The sequence below is a fragment of the Mobula birostris genome, chromosome 9, assembly GCF_030028105.1.
Source record: "Mobula birostris isolate sMobBir1 chromosome 9, sMobBir1.hap1, whole genome shotgun sequence".
Lineage (NCBI taxonomy): Eukaryota > Metazoa > Chordata > Chondrichthyes > Myliobatiformes > Myliobatidae > Mobula > Mobula birostris.
In genome coordinates this window covers 151,481,618-151,503,356 of record NC_092378.1, presented here as the reverse complement: position 1 = coordinate 151,503,356, position 21,739 = coordinate 151,481,618, and the positions used below count along the sequence as shown (strand labels likewise).

General features: G+C 45.0%; 1 protein-coding gene across 4 annotated transcripts in view; it reads right to left on the bottom strand.

Moving 5' to 3' along the window:
- The window catches only part of ccz1 (CCZ1 homolog, vacuolar protein trafficking and biogenesis associated), a 60,098-nt gene that overhangs the window by 10,173 nt on the left and 28,186 nt on the right, over positions 1 to 21,739 (bottom strand). For 3 of the 4 annotated variants that reach the window (XM_072269132.1, XM_072269133.1, XM_072269134.1), the window contains 4 exons: positions 14,293 to 14,326; positions 12,032 to 12,149; positions 7,159 to 7,317; positions 6,927 to 7,054 (listed from right to left, as the gene is read on the bottom strand). In XM_072269132.1, the coding sequence (XP_072125233.1) occupies positions 6,927 to 7,054; positions 7,159 to 7,317; positions 12,032 to 12,149; positions 14,293 to 14,326 (439 nt within the window). The remainder of the gene's footprint in view (positions 1 to 6,926; positions 7,055 to 7,158; positions 7,318 to 12,031; positions 12,150 to 14,292; positions 14,327 to 21,739) is intronic. The other variant, XM_072269135.1, reaches the window with a different exon arrangement.

Here is a 21,739-nt window from a genome sequence, read left to right as displayed (position 1 = left end):
TTTTCCCTTCTTATAGCTTTTTTAGTTGCCTTTTGTTGGATTTTAAAAAACCTCCCAATCATCCAACTTCCCACTCACATTTGCTACCTTGTATGCGCTTTCCTTGGCTTTTATGCAGTCCTTAACTTCCTTTGTCAGCCACGGTTGCTTTCCCCTGCTATCTAAGAACAACTTCTTCTGTGGGACCTATTACCCTGCACTGTGTGAACTATTCCCAGAAACTTCAGCCATCTTTGCTCTGCCGTCATCAAGGCAGTAACCTCCTCCAATCTATCTGGGAAGCTCCTCTCTCATGCCTCTGTAATTCCCTTTATTCCACTGCAATACTGATACACGTGACTTGTGCTTCTCCCTCTCAAATTGCAGTATGAATTCAATCATTTTATGATTACTGCCTCCTAAGTGTTCCTTTACATTAAGCTCCCCAATAAGTTCTGAGTTCTTACACAACTTCCAATCTAAGTTCGCCTTTCCCCGAGTAGGCTCAAGCACAAGCTGCTCTAAAAAGCCATCTCGTAGGCATTCAACAAATTCCCCCTCTTGTGATCTGACACCAACCTGATTTTCTCCATTATAATTGTGTCATTACCCTTACTACATGCCTTTGCCAGCTCCCTTTGCAATCTCAACCCCACATCTTGCTACTATTTGGAGGCCTATAAATGAGAAGGGTCAGAGCCGTCTCCATTTCCTGATGAGACTGAGGTCCTTTAACATCTGTTGGACGATGCTGCGGATGTTCTACGAGTCTGTGGTGGCCAGTGCTATCATGTCTGCTGTTGTGTGCTGGGGCAGCAGGCTGAGGGTAGCAGACACCAACAGAATCAACAAACTCATTCATAAGGCCTGTGATGTTGTGGGGATGGAACTGGACTCTCTGACGGTGGTGTCTGAAAAGAGGATGCTGTCCAAGTTGCATGCCATCTTGGACAATGTCTCCCATCCACTACATAATGTACTGGTTGGGCACAGGAGTACATTCAGCCAGAGACCCATTCCACTGAGATGCAACACAGAGCGTCATAGGAAGTCATTCCTACCTGTAGCCATCAAACTTTACAACTCCTCCCTTGGAGGGTCAGACACCCTGAGCCAATAGGCTGGTCCTGGACTTACTTCCTGGCATAATTTACATATTACTATTTAATTATGGTTTTATTACTATTTAATTATTCATGGTGCAACTGTAACGAAAACCAATTTCCCTCGGGATCAATTGATGTCTATGACTATTCCCGTACTGATTTTTTAACCCTTGCAGTTTCTTAACGCCACCTACAAAGATTCAACATTCTCTGACCCTATGTCACCTCCTTGTAAAGATGTACTTTCATCTCTTACCCCACCTATGCTTTCCATCCTGTCCTTTCGATACAAACTATATCCTTTGATGTTTAGCTCCCAACTATGGCCTTCTTTCAGCCACGACTCAGTGATGCCCACAATGTGATACTGACCAATCTCTAATTGCACCACAAATTTATCCACCTTAGTCTGAATGCTACACGCATTTAAATACAGCACCCTCAGTCCTGCATTCCTTGCCCTTTTGAATTTTGCCTCTGTGGTACAATTTAACTCTTTGCTGTGTCTGCATTTGTAACTAATCATTGGTTTGTCCTTCCTTACATTCATGTTACACCCATCATCTACTTGTAAACCTGGCTCATCCTCAGCTCTATCATACCAGTTCCCATCTCCTTGCCATATTAGCTTAAACCACTCCCAACAGATCTAGTAAACCTGCCCATAAGAATATTGGTCTCCCTCGGATTCAAGTGTAACTAGTCACTTTTGCACAGGTCCCTCCACATCTCTGTTTTAAAGGGTCATCCATTCTACCCTAGGCAGTGCCCTCTGGTCCTAGACTCGCCCACTACAGGAAACATCCTCCACATCCACTCTATCCAATCCTTTCAGTATCTGGTAGGTTTCAATGAGATCCCTCCTCGTGCTTCTAAACTCCAGTGAGTACAGACCCAGAGCCATCAAGTACTCCCCATGTGGTACTGTGCAGAAGTCTTAGACACTCTAGCTAAATATATGTGCGCCCAAGACTTTTGCACAGTACTGTATGTTAACTTGTTTATTTCTTGGATCATTTTCAGGATCCCACAGCTCCAATCTGCTAATTAAATTTGCCAACGACACCACATTGATTGGCCTTATCTCAAACAATAATGAGGTGGTCTACAGGGAAGAAGTCATCTCTCTGACACAGTGGTGTCAAGAAAACAATCTCTCCCTCAATGTTGCAAAAACAAAGGAGCTGGTTGTGGATTACAGGAGGAATGGAGATGGGCTGACCCCATTGACATCAATGGATCTGGGGTTGAGAGGGTGAACAGCTTCAAGTTCCTCAGCATCCACATCACCGATAACCTCGCATGGTCTGTACATACCAGCTGTGTAGTGAAAAAGGCTCTTTCACCTCAGACGGTTGAGGAAGATTGGTATGGGCCCCCAAATACTAAGAACTTTCTACAGGAGCACAATTGAGAGCATCCTGACTGGCTGCATCTCTGCCTGGTATGGGAACTGTACCTCCCTTAATCACAGGTCTCTGCAGAGAGTGGTGCGGACAGCCCAGCACATCTGTAGTTGTGAACTTCCCAAGATTCAAGACATTTACAAGGGCAGATGTTTTTATACTAGAGGGCTTGTATTTCTTTATTTTATCTGGCAACATAGCATGAGTTAGCCCTTGAACCACACCACCCAGCAACCACCGACAAACCCGATTAACCATAACCTAATCATTGGGCAATTTACAATGATCAATTAACCTCCCCAGTACGTCTTTGCACCGTGGGAGGAAACCAGAGGCACCCCAGGGAAAACTCCCACATTCCACAGGGAGTACATACAGACTCCACACAGATCGACGCTGGGATTGACCCCCCAAACACCGGAACACCGAGCTGTAGTAGTGTTGTGCTATCCGCTATGTTACTGTGGCACCCACATTTACAGTGAGAGGGGTCAAGTTCAAAGGAAATATGTGGGGCATGTTTAAAAAAAAACACAAAGTGGTGGGTCCCTGAAATGCGCCGTTAAGGGCAAATATGATAGAGGCATTTCAGAGGCTCTTAAATAGACACTTGAATGTGCAGATAATGGAAGGACATGGTGTAGGCAGAAGGGATTAGGTATCACTAGTTTAATTAGTTAGGCATTTATTCACTAGTTTAATCAGTTCAGCACAACACAGAGTCATTTGGCCTGTTCCTGTGCTGCATGGTTCTATAATCCACAGAACAGTACAGGCCCTTCAGCCCACAATGTTGTGCCAACCTTTTTACCTCCATTACTGAGCAAAAGACTTGGGGGTGGCTAAGGCTTTTGCACAGTACTCTATTCGTCAACGTGGAGCGAGAGCAAGCTTGTAAATCTGGTGGGAACAAAGGAGGTTATAAATGGTGAGGATGGAGTGCCGTGGGAGGGGTGTGGGATGGATGGCAGAGGAGTGCCAGGGGTGGGGATGGTGTGGGTGCAGACCCAGCCCTGAGACACCAGGCGAGGTAATTTTATTCCAAATAATTGGTTTATTGATCCTTACAGAATATCCCTCTGGTGCTTCCAGCTCCCTCCCCTCTCCCTTTCCCTTTTCCCAAACATGATGCCCCTCTCCCTGCCCCCTTCCCACTTTCAGTCCACAATAGGGACCCAGATCAGAATCAGGTTTATCACTCACACATCATGAATTTTTTTTTGTGGCAGCAGTACAGTGCAATACATAAAATTACTACAGTACTGTGCAAATGTCTCAGGCACCGTAGCTATATGTATATTGTACAGTACTGTACTCCAAGGTCAATTTAACCCTTCCTTCCCTCATAGCCCTCCATTTTTCTATCATCCATGTGCTTTGAATCTTGGGGTTCCTTAAGGTTATAGCCAAGGTGGTAATGGGGATAAGCTCTCACTACCTATCAAATGGTCACAATGGCATACTCCCAATCCCACCAAAAAGCCCCTGACAACCAAGTCCAGCTCCTGGCCCTTACTTACGGCTTAGCTAATAACCCCACTGAAACAGTTTCGAAACAGGAGAAGGGGCAAAGGCAGGTTACAGGTGCCTTAAACACCTGTTGCTTCAGGCAGATAGGGCTTGTCAGCTATGGTTGGCAGCTCATCTAGAAGGAAAACTATGATCTCAAACCTCCGGTGCTTTGTAGCAATACCCACTCACGGCGAAGGCTTCAGGAGTTAAGTCAGAGGAAAAATCCAGAGCTCGAGCCCCTAAGGTAGTCCTAAGGTGAGTTCAATACTGACTGGCAACTCCTGCAACACTGCTGGTGCCAAACTGTATCGGTCTCTGACATTCCTTTAGATTCAACAGCTACGCAGAGAGGGGAAGCCTGCTGCATGGGCAACAGCTAGCTCTCCCCACCATACTGCCCTGGCTTGCATTTCACGTAGACTGCTGGGACACAACTTCCCAACCAATGTGCCTTGATATTCTGTATATGTACAGAAGGACATCACACATTTTAGCACAGCCATTAGCACGGCACTATTCCAGTTCGGGGTTTAATTCCAATGTCATTTGTATGTCCTCCCCGTGAATGCGTGAGCTTCCTCTCACAGTCCAAAGACACACCCGTTAGTAGGTTAACTGGTCATTAGCAGTTGTCCTGTGATTAGGCTAGGGTTAAATAGACAGGTTGCTGATTCGTTGGGCCAAAAGGGCCTGTTCAGCTCTGTACCTCTAAATAAGATTCAAAGAATGTTTATTATCAAAGTACGCACACAGCTTACAACCCTGAGATTCGTCTCCCCGCAGACAGCCATGAAACAACAGGTGGAACGCTGGGTGGTGAGGCTCACTGTGCCAGAGCTCCTGCTCTGCTCTGTATTTCTAAATAAGTGCACCCAGCTCTGTCTCAACACCAACACCTTGCAATCTCTCAGCATTTAAAAGGCTTTCTGATATTTTAAAAATTGATAACCTCCTCACGATGGTGTCCTATATGAAGCTGCATATCTACAAACAAACATTGCTGGAGCAGAATTTACATCCAATTGGAGATGTAACTGGAAACCTGGACAGTAAAACACAGGATCTGAAACCTGTGACCTTTATCGCTATTTAACGGGTGGGTTCTGATATCGGGGTGTCCTTTACCAGACATACTTAACAAAAAGTTCTACATGAAATTTGACCAAAATCCTTTCGAATCCCACTGTGTGTGTTGAGTGGGGTCTAATAAAAACTGTTCATAGGAGTTTTACTACTCTAGAACCTGGGATGGGCAGGTTGTCTTATGAGGAAAGGCTGGATGCATCCTTTCTCATTGCTACCATTGGTTAGGAGGTACAGGAGCTCTAGGCCCCACACCACCAGGTGCAGGAACAGTTATTACCCTGCACCTGAATCAATGCAGATAACTTCACTCCCTATAGACTCACTTTCAAGGCCTCTACAATATGTGGTCACAATATTTATTTATTTTTATACAGCGATTCCAGTTAATCCGGGCTGCTGTTTATTTGGGACAGCTGTTAAGGAACAAAAACTAATCGAGAAGATAGTCGGGATTCCCTTCATTTATTTGGGACATTCTGCTAGAGTGGTGGGGTGGACACATCCTTACAAAAGGAGATGTAAGGCGCTCCTTCCCTCCGCTAGCCTGCAGGTCACCCCAGCCCCCTGATCAGGGTCACGTGAAGCCATGGGAGCAGGTGGTGGATGGTCGTATGAGCAGCGGGCGCGGATCACAAGTCCTGGAAGCTGCACTGGGCAGAGTCCACATCATGGACACATACCTCCCCACCATCAGTAGTATCTACAGGAGGCACTGCCACAAAAAAGCAACTTCCATCAAGGATCACCACCATTCAGACCATGCCACCCTCTCACTGCTACATCGGGCTGGAGGTCCAGAGCCTGAAGTCCCATACCACCAGACTCAACGACAGGTAGTTCCCCTTCAACCATTCGGCTCTTGAGCTAACCATAACTACAGTTTAGCAACACCATGACCACTGTGCACTAAAATAGACTTTTTTTTGTTCTAATTGTGTTATTTCCTGTAAATTACGCATATCTTCATTTTTCTTGTGAATGTTGCTTATTTTATTTAGAGATACACAAATTTATACACCAAGTAGCTGCCTTTACTCAAAGGCATCCTGGAGTTGGTGTCTTCAAGTTGGCATGAATGTGGTGTGTAGTGAAACCATGAGCGACTTTCTTGGATGTTTCTTTTGTGATCATTGATTGCTGCAGGCCTACTTCCCTTGTTTAGTGTGGAGACAGATGGCTAGGCAGCAGTGTCAAGTATCGCCTCGGTTTTAACAAGTACTAGGCCTCAAGCCACGGGCTTGCGCTGTAGCGCGACGTCCAAGCTCATTTGGGGTTGGCCTCTCCTGTCAGTGCTGCCCTCCAGTGTTGGATCAGTGGAATTACAGGCCAGACTGCCTGGAACCATCAATTTGTGGGACTTGTCGCTCAGGGTCTTGAACTAAAAATGTGTTTTCTTCCATGACTATGTTCTTTTTTTCTCTTTCTTGTTATTTTGAATGTGCGAGTATGTTTTTGCACCTTGGCTCCGGGGAACACCGTCTCATTTGGCTTTATCCATGAATGAGTGGAAATTAAACTTGATTTAACCCTGGCCTAATCACAAGACAATTTACAATGACCAATTAATCTACTAACTGTACTACAGGAGGAAACTGCAGCACTCGGAGGAAACCCACATGGTTATGGGGAGGACATATAAACCTCTTACAGACTGTGCAAGAATTGAACTCCAAACTCCGACGCCCCAAGCTGTAATAGCGACGTGCTAACACCATGGTGCCACATCTGACGCCATGTGCAAGTCTTTCATTGCACCTATGCATACATGGACTTGAGTACAGGACAATAAACTGGATGAATCTGACTTTGAGATGCAATTCCAAGAACTACTGCTCACCGTGAACTTCAATTAGGTTTGCGTTCTTCTGACCCAAAATGACGTAGAGTTCACGCTGGTCGGATTTTTTCCCAACGACCCAAAAATCTGTCATTGCCTTGGCGATGACCTCTTCATCCTCGCCAGCTCTGTTGGACAAGAAAACACACAAGTAAAACAAATGGCAGATGAAGTTCCTCCTTGATCACCTGGCTGCTGGAAGGTGTTCAAAGATTAAAAACCGAGGCAGCACCTTGAGAAATCACTGTTAATGTCGCCCAGAATCTTCATGAGATCGGGATGGACCGATGTCAGGGACAGGCTGGCTGTTTTACGCATGTGGATGGTTGTCTTTTCGGCCAGGTTCATGTGATTGAAGTAGATGTATTTAAAATGAGGCTCTTTCTCAGGCCTACAAGAAGAAGGATCAAAGATCAAAAGTTTTCTAACTGCAAAGGATTTTTTTTTAAAAGCTTAGCCTCATTAGTCGTACGTACGTCAAAACATACAGCGAAATGCGTCGTTTGCATCAACAACCAACACAGTCCAAGGATATGCTGGGGGCAGCCTGCTAGTGTCGCCGTGCTTCTGGTGACAACCTAGCAAACCTACTCCTCAACCTGTAAGTCTTTGGAAAGTGGGAGGAAACCAGAGCACCCAGAGGAAACCCATGTGGTAACAGGGAGAACGTACAAATTCTTCACAGGCAGGAGCGGGAATTGAACTCCCATCACTGGTGCAATAAAGCATCATGCTAAATGCTATATTACTATGCCGAGGTCATTTCTTTCTTGAATTCAATGTACTGGTTCTACCTCGCATCTCCCCTCCAGCCCACACCCCCTCACCCTGTCAAGCCCCACCACTCTCCTTCCCATCGCTGCTCTCTGTGTCTCCCCACAAACCACTCTCTTGCCTTCTCCTCATAACCTTTGATGCCCTTGCTAATCCAGAACCTATCACCCTCCGCTTCAAATATACCCAACGACTTGGCCTCCACAGCCATCGGTGGCAATGAATTCCACAGATTCACCACCCTCTGGCTAAAGAAATTCTTTCCCACGGAAACCACAATATAACTCCCATCTCTCTGCATGTAATACCATTGATCTACCAGTAATTATGAGCTTTAATTTAAAATTCCAATACATTTTTAAAAATTGATAATTTTAAAATCTCAGATTTCAATAGATTTCAAATTTACATTTCAATAAAAATTTAAATTTGCATAGATTTAATAAGAAAATCTTCCAAATTAAGTTTAACATGATACCCACAGGTCAAATTAATACCTCAGAGACATCCATTTCAAATCAGCCACTCCCACTTCCCGATCAGAATATTGTGGGTTCAAGTTCCACTTCAGAGACTAGAGCACAAGAACCTACACTGACACTGCTGGGACAGTACAGAGGGAGTACGGGAAAGTGCAGGACTTTACGGACATTCCTGCTGGGGTGGCACGGGACAGGACTGTACAGTACAGAGGGAATACTGCACAATAGGAGGGACGACTTTCAAATGATTTATTTCTCCGAGGCCCAGATGCTCTCATGTCACCTCCAAGAGGAGGAGGGGTGACCTGCCCAGTAACATCCCTCAGTCGCACACAACAGATCTACTTGTGGGGAATTCGTAACGCACAATGTTCCCCATAGCATAACACAGGCTACACTGAGAAGCCGTAAAACACTGTAGAATATTGTAAAAGGTGCGACATACATAAATGCATTGTTTTTTTTTTTGAGTATCATTTAGACTAATGCATTAATCTACTGGACTCAGCAAATCCAACAATGTAATCATCAAAAATAAACAGGTGAGATCCATTTCACACAACACTTAAAACATTAATTAACAATGAGGGCGATTCTGCATATCAGGTAACGAGACACCAGTCCTATTAAGAATGCTTCTGATGACCACGAATAATGTCTCACAAACTGGGCCCTTACTAACCAGGCAGAATCAGTCTTTTTCCTCTTACCAATGAAACTTTATTCATAATAAAAAAAATTACAAAGATAAGCCATGCAATGGCTTTTTCATTCTTATATTCATCGTGCAGCACAGCTCATAATGTTGTGCTGACATGTTCCAAGATCAATCTAACACTTCCCTCCCATGTAGTCCTCCATTAAAAAATCATCCATGTGCCTCTAAGAGTTTCTTAAATGTTCCTAATGTATCTGCCTCCACCACCTCCCCTGACACCACATTCCATACACCCAAAACTGGGTAAAAAACTTACCCCTTACATCCCCCTATACTTTCCTACAATCATCTTAAAATTATTCTCTCTGCTATTACCCATTTCTGCTCTGGGAAAGTGTCTCTGTTTACCCACTCCATCCATGCCTGTTATCATCTTGCACACCTCTATCAAGTCTCCTCTCATCCTCCTCCTCTCCAAAGAAAAAAAGACCTAGTTCACTCAACCTTTCCTCATAAGACACACTCTCCAATCCATGCAGAATCCTGGCAGATCTCCTCTGACCTTCTCTAAAGCTTCCACATCCTTCCCAGAATGAGGCAACCAGAACTGAACACAACAGTCCAAGTGTGGTCTAACCAGGGTTTTACGGAGCTGCAACGTTACCTCACGGCTCTTGGGAGGCAAGGCATTAAATAATGTTCTCTTACATGTCCTAACACAGATAGGACTGTTTCCACTCAGACTGGAGGATGTCTGGAATGGACTGCCTGGTCTGGTGGTACAGCCAAATACACTAAGAGGCTTTTAAGAGATGTCTGGATGGGCACATGGATGCAAGGATATGGATGTGGTGTAGGTAGGAGGGATTAGTGCTGGGTGTTTTTGATTTGCTTTTTAGCTGGATTGGCACAACACTGTGGGCCGAATGGCCCTTGCTGTGCTATACTGTCCCATGTTCTACGTTTCAGGGAGACCAGAGAGCATCTTTCACCTAGTTGCCAATCTGCCAACAGCACTTGACGTCTATTTCAGTGTGTGTGCTCTGGGAAGTCATAGATTAGTGAGTCCTCTGTCACACAGCTGCTCAGGGTGAACAGTCTCACCCCGTGGGAAGTGCGCGGTGGGAGGGACGTTCCAGGCGCATAGGAAGGATCTGACTGGCGGGTTCCTCACACCACAACAGGCAAGGTCTTGGTGCGTGTTGGTGAGGTCTGCCAGATGGCCTGGACAGTCTGTTCAGGGAACCACCCTACCGTATCCATTGAGTCCTTCTGATGCAACGTCTGTGTCATAACGAAAAGTTTTCAGGTACCCAAAAACTGTTTAGATAAAACAACCAGATGCATTGATTCTGGAAATCCTGAGACTGAGGCCAGGGCTTAACACTGTGGAATTAAATTCCCCTCTAACCTTCAAGCCACAAAGCCAAATACAGGTGGCAACACCTCATAACATATCACTGCACCCCCTGCCCAGCCGCCCCAGTAATGACAAACCCTCCTGGAATGTTCACGATTACTCAGAACATAGAGCATCACAGTACAGGAACAGGCTCTTCGGCCCACAAGTTCTGTGCTGACCCATGATGTAACACACCACACCCTAACTGCTCCCCATTGCATTATACGTACCTCCTCCCCCACCACTTCATCAGCCCCCACTGGCAGCTCCTTCCCCTGCCCTTTCACATCTTTAGCATCCCTTTCAGAATCACAATTAGGTTTATCATCGCTGATATTCTGCATGTGGTGAAATTTGTTGTTTTGTAGCAGCAGTACAGTGCAAGGCATAAAAATTTACCGTGTTACAACAAAATAAATAATAATGTGAAAAAAGCAGTGTTCAGAAACCTGATGGCAACATTGAAGGTGTTCCACTCCATCACTCCCCACTCTCGGAGTGAAGAGATGTCTCCTGAATTCCCAGCCACACCTTCAGACTGGGTAACAGCTTGCTCCCTCAGGCTGAGAGACTAGTGAACACCCTGTACCACCAAGGTCTCGCCACTCGCACAGCAAGCTGTTTACTTGTACTGCACACTACATGCATTTTGAATTATATTCTATTAACTTAATTGTGGTGACATTTTGTTTTATGTGCTTTGTGCGATATACGTTTTGTGGATGCATGGTGTTTCTGGAAGAGCATTGTTTCGTTTGGTTGTATATATGTACATTCAGATGGTAATAAACTTGAGCTTGAGACACTTCTGGTTCCTGGTTCTAGTCGACCTGGGGTGGGCACACCCTTCCCATCTTTTTCTACAAACTTTAAGCCATCAAAAGCAAAATGCTGGAAACCAGAAACCAAATCAGAAAAATGCGGAAAACGTGGCAAATATGGCAATAAGTTTTCCCAAGTTCCGTACTGGCTGATTACGTAAAGTTCTCGGGCTGGGTCATTGACTCAAATTAATTTGGTTTCATCACCTATAAATATGCCCTATCTGTACATTTTTCTAACAACATTTTGTTTAGATCGCTGCCTAATCTCAAAGATCTGTGTCAGGGCGCACCCCAGATTGTTCAGCATACCAGCCCTCTCTCCATTTTATAAATTCCTTTTTGATTATATTGATACTTTTCTTATCAATACAGCATTTGAGTTCCAAATATTGCATTCTAATTAGCCAGGAAGTCATTAGTGGACACAAGAGACTGCAGATGCTGGAATCTAGAGCAAGCATTTAGCTGGAGGAACTCAGCCAGTCAAACAGTATCTGTGGAGGTTAAAGATGATTGAACATTACAAACTGAATTTCTGATGCAGAGGTTTACCTGGAAATGTCTACAATTCCTTTCTCCTCCACAGATGCTGCTCAACCTGCACAGTTTCTCCACCAAAATGTTTGTTTGTTAAGGGAGCTGATTTAGCCTATAATATTCATTCTGGCCACCACAGAACAATCCCTTTCCCTCTCTCCTTATTTCTACTTCTGTATCCCTGTAATTTGTATCTTCTACTGCATGCCCATCAGATCCACTTTAGAGGTTTTGTTTTGGCCACTCATCTACACTAAGGTACTGTAGCCAAAAGAGCAAGTTACCTGCACACTGAACACAGACAGTACCAAAGGCCAGGATCGAGTCTGCGACCCCAGAACCGCGGGCTGGGAGGCAGAAGCACTACTGATTCACCATTGTCCAGGCTCAGTGTTTTGTCACACCACCCCGAGTGTGTCTGTACTCACGCGGAGAGCCGCTTGTTGGCATTGAACTGTTCACAGATGTCTGAAGCCAAGAGGGTAAGCTGAGGCCCCACGAGATTGTCCAGTCTCTGGCAGAACTCTCTGGTCAGATCCATGGAGGCTGAGGAGAAACAGAGTAATCACATTACCTACACTATCCATAGAAACCATACCATAGAAACTACAGCGCAGAAACAGGCCTTTTGGCCCTTCTTGGCTGTGCCGAACCATTTTCTGCCTAGTTCCACTGACCTGCAATAAAATTGAGGGGGACAGTACAGTATGGTACAGGCCCTTCAGCCCATGATGTTACCCATCCTTCACCCCACTCCAAGATCAATCTAACCCTTACTTCCCTCCATCTTCCTATCATTCATGTACCTATCCAAGAGTTTCTTAATGTCCCTAACGTATCTGCCTGTGCCAGCACTCCTGGCGGGGTGTTCATGCACCCACTGGATGATGAGCCAAGTAACAAGTAGAGATCAGAGCAAAAAGAGGACTTAAATCCAAGGTACCGAGACATACAGCACTGTGCAAGAGTCTTAAACACATATATACAGCCAGGGTGCCTAGGACTTTTGCACAGTACTGTAGTAATTTTATGTATTGCATTGTATTGCTGCCACAAAAAACAAATTTCATGACATGTGTGAGTGATGATAAATCTGATTCTGATATGGGTTTCTATTGTGGATCAAGAGTGGGAAAGGACAGGGAGAGGGGAATCATAGTTGGGAAAAGGAAAAGGGAGAGGGGAGGGAACGGGAAGCACCAGAGACACATTCAGTAATGATCAATAAACCAATTGTTTGGAATCAAGTGACCTTGCCTGGTGTCTCAGGGCTGGGTGTGTCTGCACCTTTGCCCGGGGCACTCCTCTGCCACCTGTCCGATATCTCATGGCGCTCGACCTTCGCCATTTCCCACATCCCCAAACTGGCCAGGTTTACAAACTCACTCTCCGCTCCATGTTGACAAATACAGTACTACGCAAGTCTTAGGAACGCTAGCTACAGATATGTGCCCAAGACCTTTGCACAATACTGTAGATCAGTAAAGGTGAGAATAGTCCAATGTCAAGTAATTCTTCTTCCAAGAGTGATCAACGCGTTATATGAACAACCTGGGTGAAAATCCCAGAAAGTTTCAGGAAATAAATCAAATGTCGCAGTGTGGAAGGGAGAGTCCAAAATTGAGAAATCATTTTAGTGTTTGTCATCTGTTTATCAGGGTAAATTTGAGAATTAATTAGTAACTTGGTTTATTACTGCCACATGTACCAAGGTACAGTGCGTTCATTTTGCACAGGGTATAAATTGGGTCAATGCAAGCAAGCTTCCTCCACTGAGGTTGGGTGTGACTAGAACTAGAGGTCATGGGTTGAAAGGGTGAAAGGTAAAATGGTTAAAGAAAACTTGAGGGGCACTTCATCACCTGGAGGTTTCAAAGTTCAAAGTAAATTTATTACCAAAGTACATACAAGTCACCATGTACAAACCCGAGATTCATTTTCTTGCAGGCATACTCAATATATCCATAACCATAACAGAATCAATGAAAAACTGCACTCAACGGGGCAGACAACCAGTGTGCAAAAGACAACGAACTGTGCAAACAGAAAACAAAATTAAAAAAAACTAAGCAATAAATACTGAGAATGAGGTGAAGAATCCTTGAAAGTAAGTCCATTGTTTGGGAGGGGCAGTTCAGTGATGGGGCAACTGAAGTTGAGTGAAGTTACCCTCTCTGGTTCAAGAGCCTAATGGTTGAGAGGCATAACTATTCCTGAACCTGGTGGTGTGAGTCCTGAGACTCCTGCAACTTCTTCCTGATAGCAGCAGCGAGAAGAGAGCATGTCCTGGGTGGTGAGAGTGTGGAATGAGCTAGCAAGGGTAGTGGTGGATGTTGGTCGATTTCAACATTCAAAATAAGTTTGGACAAGTACGTGAATGGGAGGGGTAGGACGACTATGGTACACATACAGATCACTGGGACCAGGCAAAATATTAGTTCGGCATGGAATAAATGGGCTGACGGGCTTATTTCTGTGCTGGTGACTCTATCCATGCAGATCATTTCATAATATTAGTATTCTGAGATAGTACAAGGGAAAACACAAAGAGAATGCGCAAGCAATAAGGTGCAAGGTCACAACGAGGCAGGCTGAGGGGTCGAGAGTCCATCTTATCGTACTAGGAACTGATCAATAACGGAACATTGGAAATTAAGATGTCCTTATCTACAAATAATGTGAAACTTACCGTCAATCAAGAAACACACCACTGCGCTCATCGCCTGGAAGAACAAACCAAACACATTTTATAAAATTTTACATTTAAAACAAAAGCAGCAATACAAGGATAAAATGGCATATCTGCAAATAGTTTCTTAAAAAAAATAAACTGAAACAGAAACTGTAGAATTAATACAAAATGTCCTTTGAAATATGTGCCAGATTAATTGATCTTTCCTTTTGTTGCTCTGTTATGTTTGTCAGCTGAATTTTGCTTACATGATCCACTTCAATGACACAAAGATTCTGGAAAATTCAAGGAAAACAGTGAAAATCTCAGAATAATCTCAGAGAAGTCTGGCATAGGAGGTCATATGTCCCCATCTTGTGTGCACCAGAAAAACAAAGGCTCTCTAGAACATAGAACTTTCAGGTTCGATTTTCATTCAACCATACTCATGTACTGCATACAGCTCAATGAAACATCATTCCTCTAGGGTCAAGCTGCAAAACAGTACATACAGTCACACAACACACATATTTACAATACAGCACATAGTCACAAAATAATGTTAGCGCAAGTCCCAGAGCAGTATGGCCTGAAGATTGATGGTGCATGGGATGTTGTCCTGTAGCCATGTTTCCGCAAGAACCAGTACGTAGCGGTTCCTCACCTTACACTGGGTCAGCTGCAGACGACCACAAATCAGCTTGTCTTCCAGGGAGTGAACACTGGAAAGCAGCACCGAAGGGAGAGCCGGCCCACGGGGCCAGACCCAATCCCAGCACCGGTTCTAGTGTGCCTGCTTCGCCTTTGTTCTCTCCCCCCACTGCTTCCTCCCTGAGTGGCTGTAACAGGTGTTGGCGCGGTGTGAAGGCCTAGTCGGAGCATCAACTGAGACCACGCAGGTCCCCCACTGTTGGCCTTGCCAATGAACTAGTGAACCAGAGTATTCTACATTAACAACATCCAACAGAGTCTTGAAATAACAAGAAAAGTGTTTACAACACACATTCGCATCATTTGTTGGACCCGGAGAGGCTGCTGCGACCAAGCACACCACCATGTTACTGGCAAATTATAACACAGTACAGGCCCTTTGGCCCATCTGCTCTAAGACCAATCTAACCATTCCCTCCAACATAGCCCTCCATTTTTCTATCATCCATCTGCCTATCCAAGAGTCTTTTAAATATCCCTAACCTATCTGTCTCTACCACCACCTCTGGCAGTACTATTCCCACTAAGCTGCACAGGTCCACAGCCAAGCAGTGACTGAAATGCTCCCACGCACATAGCCTTTGTTGCCACGTAGTTGGAATTTTCTTTTATATAATGTAAATTTAAAGTGGCGTGCAGTTTTCAGACAACGTTTAAGAAAAAAAATTCAAGTGAGTTCCAAGCACCTACCACTTTCTGGTAAAAACACTACCTTTGACTTCTCTCAAATCACCGTAAAATTATGTCCTCTTGTATTAGCTATTTCTGGCCTGGGAAAACATCTCCAGCTATCATCAATGCCTCTTATCATCTTGTACACCTCTACCAAGTCACCTCTCATCCTCCTTCACTCCAAAGAGACAAGCCCTAGCTCACTCAACCTTTCCTCATAAGACATGCTCTCTAATCCAGGCAGCATCCTGGTAAATCCCTGCACCCTCTCCGACACTTCTGCATCCTTCCTATAATGAGGCAACCAGAACGGAACACAATACTCTTCAGCTCCCCCCGACCCCCAAAGAGTCTCAGCCCGAAACGTCGACTGTACTCTTCTCCATAGATGCTGTGCCTGGTCTGCTGAGTTCCTCCAGCATTTTGTGTGTGTGCTTGGATCTCCAACTTCTGTAGATTTATAACTGAACACAATACTCCATAGTTCCGTAGAGCTCCAACATGACCTCACAGCTCAAACTCAATCCCCCAAGTAATGAAGGCCAGCACACCATACACCACCTGATCAACTTGTGCAGCAACTTTGAGAGATTGATGGATGTAGACCCCAACATTCCTCTGTTCCATCACACTGCTAAGAATCCCATCCTTAACCTTGTACTCTGCCTTCAAATTCGACCTTCCAAGTGAATCACTTCATAATCTGATCGTCTTTTGAGCTGCGACTTTGTCCTTTGCTCGATGTAGGAACCTCAAGGCTTTTAAATGCACTCAGGTCCTGCTCTGCTTACTCATTCCTGAACCCCAGTCCCTTCAGGTGAGAACATCTCTCTCCCGTTTCTTCCCTACTATCCTCCTCATCTCACCTTTTAATCTACATATTCCTCCCTCGCTTGATAGTGATGAATCTGACGGGCCTGTCTTGGGATTGGAGGTCTCTGTGTGTGCACGTGCATGCAAGTGATTGCATAGGTGGGAGGATCTTGCGGGCTTGTTTTGTCATTCCGCTGAACGTCGTGGGCATCTTATGTTGGTGACAGAATGTGTGGCCACACTTGTGGTCACCTACCTCCAGGAAAGATATCAATAAGCTTGAAAGAGAGCAGAGAAAATTTACAAGGATGTTGCTGGGACCTGAGGAACTGAGTTATAGGGAAATATTTAATAGGTTAGGACTTTATTCCCTGGAGCTCAGGAGAGTGAGTTTCAAAGTGCAATTATTATCAAAGAATGTATACAACCTTGAGATTTGTTTGCTTACAGACAGCCACAACAAAGCAAGGAACCCAAAAGAACCCAATTAACAAAAAAATAAGACCAACCCCCCCCCCACCCCCGTGCCTATAGAGAAAAAAAAACACAAAATAATAGAAGCCAGCAACAACAGCATTGAGTGCTTAGATCCAAATGCTTAGAGTAAGTCCAAAGACATGGTATTCAGTTGATCATATTAGCGAGGTAAATCACCACAAAATTTGAAGACACGAAGCATAGCAGTCAGAGTCAGTCTCACAGCCTTAGCATTGCAGAGAGAGAAGCCCTCACACTATCTGGGCTGGCATTTAAATTGACTGCACTTCGCACTGGGACCCACGCAGCATCATTGGCGAATCGCTCCGGGCCTAGATTTCACTGAAGGAGCCATTCCCAACCTCATCAAATCAGCTCAGTGCCCAGAGCGATTCAACCTTGCCCGACTTTCTAAATGCTGGCCCATACAGACGGGAAAGCCAAGGTGTTGGTTGTCCAAGCAGTGGATTGTAACCCCGCATTAGGACCTGGGTCTCACCGCAGTGACTCGCTCTGGGCCTTGGAACACACCGCCCATCGACTTGCTTCAGACACTTGAGTTCGCCGCCAAAGAAGCCGTTCTTGATTTCTCCAATTCAGCTTGCAGCTTAGAGCAATCCACTCTCATGCCTGGGTTAGTTGGTCGGACATCGGAACTCCTCTGTCCCATCTTCTCCACTCTGAATCATTCACTCCAACCAGCATGCTTCCAACTCCAAGTGCGTTGATTTTGCAGGGCACATTCTGTGAATTTGCTTTGCCTTCGTTCACTTCCTCATTGCTTGCAGTGATAGTTTATCACAATTTACTTAAAAAGTGTTATTAATGATGGTTTTAATTTAATTCCTTTACTTTCAAACTACCAGTAAGCTGTTGCACATCGTCATCTGCTCCATCTTAAACTGGAATGAGGAGAGGGTTGGTAGAGGTACACAAAATTAATGAGGTGTATATACAGGGTGGATTCATGTAGGGTTTTCCCCCTTCAGGGTGGGTGAGACTAGAATTTGAGGTCAGAGGTGTAGGGTGAAAGGTGAAATGTTCAAGATGGAACTTCTTCGCTCAAGGGAGATGTAAGTGTGGACGGAGTGGTAGACATGGGTTCAATTGTAACATTTAAGAGAAGGTTGGATAGGTACGTGGATGAGAATGCTTGGGAGGGATATGGTCCAGGTGCAGGAACATGGAACTAGGAAGATCAGGCTGTCATGGCCTGGATGGGCTAAATGGCCTGTTTTTTTGCCGTAGTACACTATGCATTCATTGTGTTACTTAGGGGTTCTGTGGTCGGTTTATCCGATACCATCTAATGAGCTAACCCAGATCAGTTACCATTGTTCGCAAACAAATGGAGCAGCAAAGACATTTCTCAGTTCCTCGAACAATACACCTATCAATCAGATTAATTAAAAAAAAGGGCCCTGCGGTGGTATCGAATTATTATCGCTTATTTGTTTTGACGGCATCACAATGAACACATGGATAAGACTCATTTACACAAGATTGTACTTACTGCGAATTTATGATTGTTTCCAGTTCCTTGTTAAATATTTAAAACTTGCCATATTACACAAGACGAAAAATAACTTGGGACCTGGCAGAGTCCACCTGTCCCTCAGAAAATCATAGCATTAACTATCAACACACAACCACACCTCCGCCCCCCACCCCCACACCCCTGAACTGCACGTGGATAGAATCCATGCAGACTCCCAGGGAGAAGCCGCAATGTTAAGAGGCATCATTCCAACAAATAGGATTGAGAGAAGCAGACACGAGGAAATCTGCAGATGCTGGAAATTCAAGCAACACACATCAAAGTTGCTGGTGAACGCAGCAGGCCAGGCAGCATCTCTAGGAAGAGGTACAGTTGATGTTTTGGGCCAAGACCCCTCGTCAGGACTAACTGAAAGAAGAGCTAGTAAGAGATTTGAAAGTGGGAGAGGGAGGGGGAGATCCAAAATGATAGGAGAAGACAGGAGGGGGAGGGATGGAGTCAAGAGCTGGACAGGTGATTGGCAAAAGGGATATGAGAGGATCATGGGACAGGAGACCCAGGGAGAAAGAAAAGGGGGAGGGGGGAAACCTAGAGGATGGGCAAGGGATGAAGCCACACTCAGGTTGGAGGAACAACACCTTATATTCCGTCTGGGTAGCCTCCAACCTGATGGCATGAACATTGACCTCAAACTTCCGCTAATTCTCCACCTCCCCTTCATACCCCATTTGTTATTTATTTATATACACACATTCTTTTTCTCTTTCTCCTTTTTCTCCCTCTGTCCCTCTGACTATACCCCTTGCCCATCCTCTGGGTTCCCCCCCCCCCACTCCCTTTTCCTTCTCCCTGGGCCTCCTGTCCCATGATCCTCTCATATCCCTTTTGCCAATCACCTGTCCAGCTCTTGGCTCCATCCCTCCCCCTCCTGTCTTCTCCTATCATTTCGGATCTCCCCCTCCCTCTTTCAAATCTCTTACTAGCTCTTCTTTCAGTTAGTCCTGACGAAGGGACTCAGCCCAAAACGTCGACTGCACCTCTTCCTAGAGATGCTGCCTGGCCTGCTGCGTTCACCAGCAACTTTGATGTGTGTTGCTTGAGAGAAGCAGACCTGTCTGGGTACTCTGACACAGAGTTCTGCTTCACACATTATCCCCACTGTAGATGATCTGCTCAGTTGACAAGTGGTTGTTCGTGGGAGCTTCACATCCATGCGATTACATCAGCGGCTATACTTCATTAGGAGATTGAGGGGACTTGGTCTATCACCAGAGACTCTAGCAAACTGCTACAGACAAACCATGGAGAGCATCACCACCGGGAACGAAGGGGCCACTGCACAGGATCGGAAGAAGCTACAGAGGGTTGCAGACTCAGCCAGATCCACCACGAGCACTAGACGCCCCATTACCGAGGACATTTTAAAAAGGCGGTGCCTCAAGGTGGTGGCATTCATCATGAAGGACCTTCACCACCCAGGACATGTCTTCTTGTCACTACTATCAGGGAGGAAGTAACACAGCCTGAAGACTCACACTCAATGTTTTAGGAACAGCTTCTTCCCCTCAGCCGTCAGATTTCTGAACAGACAACAAACGCTTGAACACTGCCTATTTCTCCCTCTTTTTGTGCAACTTATTTATTTTTATAGATTCTTATTGTAATTTATAGTAATTTTTATGCTTTGCAATGTACTGCTGCTGCAAAACTAATTTCACAAATATACAGTACTATGTATATATCACACATACACACACAGCTATATGTATGTGTGCCTAAGACTTTTGCACAATGCTGTATAGTGATAATAAATCTGATTCTGATTTATATGCATTACATTCCCTACCTTAAAGCAGCAACCACACTCCTCAAAGTACCTCAAAGACCGAAAGCTGTGAAAACTGGTTTTGAAATGCAGCTTAGTTCTTCTGAGTGAAATCGTATTAAAAATATTCTCTGCAACATTATGTTATGTTATGTCAAAAAAAGTATCAGCGAAATGCCTGCTGATCCAGGGGACAGTGCAACTGAAGCATAAGACTGTTGTGGCCCTGCTGGGGTCTTCTTGCGAAAAACTAGCTTGTAAACATTACTGCAGCAAACACCAGGAAATCTGCAGATGCTGGAAATTCAAGCCAGACACAACAAAGTTGCTGGTGAACGCAGCAGGCCAGGCAGCATCTATAGGAAGAGGTACAGTCAACGTTTCGGGCCGAGACTCCTGACGAAGGGTCTTGGCCTGAAATGTCCACTGTACCTCTTCCTAGAGATGCTGCCTGGCCTGCTGCGTTCACCAGCAACTTTGATGTGTGTTGCTGCAGCAACCTCACCTGTATGTTCATGCTCACGTTTCATTGCCATTCAACCATACACATGGATACAGCCAAACAAAGTAACGTTCCTCCAGTTCCAAGGTGCAAAGCACAGTATCAACAGTCACACACAGCACAAAGCAGATAAAAACAGTCACAAAAAAACAATGTAGCTCAAATCCCTGGGTGTCATGGGCTCTAGACTGATGGTGTCCTGGAGCCACATTTCCGCGAGCACACGGCAGTTCATCATGTGTTGGTGCACGTGAAGTACCACAGGACAACGCCAAGAATGGAGGGGGCAAATAATTTATCTTCACATACAGCAGTACATATTGACCTCAAGGCAACCTCAGAGTGGAGGGAGGGGGCAAAGAATGTATTTTATTACAAATTCAGGATTGTTTAATATCATTTCTTGCACACAAGAGTAAAGGGGAATGAAATAATCATTACTCCAGATCTGATGCAGCACAAAAAACGCAAAGAATGAAGAACACAATAAATATAAATACATAATTTAGCTTATATACATAGATCGACTGTATGTCCATAAAGTGACGCTAGGCTGTAGACAAGGTGACTGACAGGAAATAATAAAGTAGTGGTGGAGTTAGTGGGTGGAGGTGTTGATCAGCCTTACTGCTTGGGGAAAGTCACTGTTTGAAGTCTGGTGGTCCTGGTGTGAATGCTATGCAGCCAATAGTACATACTGACCCAGAGCACACTGCTTTATATCAGTGATCGCCTCTGTGCGTTGTAGTTCGTAGGAAATGCGACAGTCCACCGTAGCAGGAATGTCCCCAACCATTTACCCTTTTTTCCTATTTTACTTCCAACTGCTTATAGCTGGCAAGGGTCCATGTTCCCCAGCTTGTATTCGCTCCCTTCCAACCCTCCCTTCTTTTTCTGGCTTCTGCCCCCTTCCACTCCAGTCCTGTGAATGGTCTCAGCCCAAAATGTTGACTGTGTTTCCCTCCAT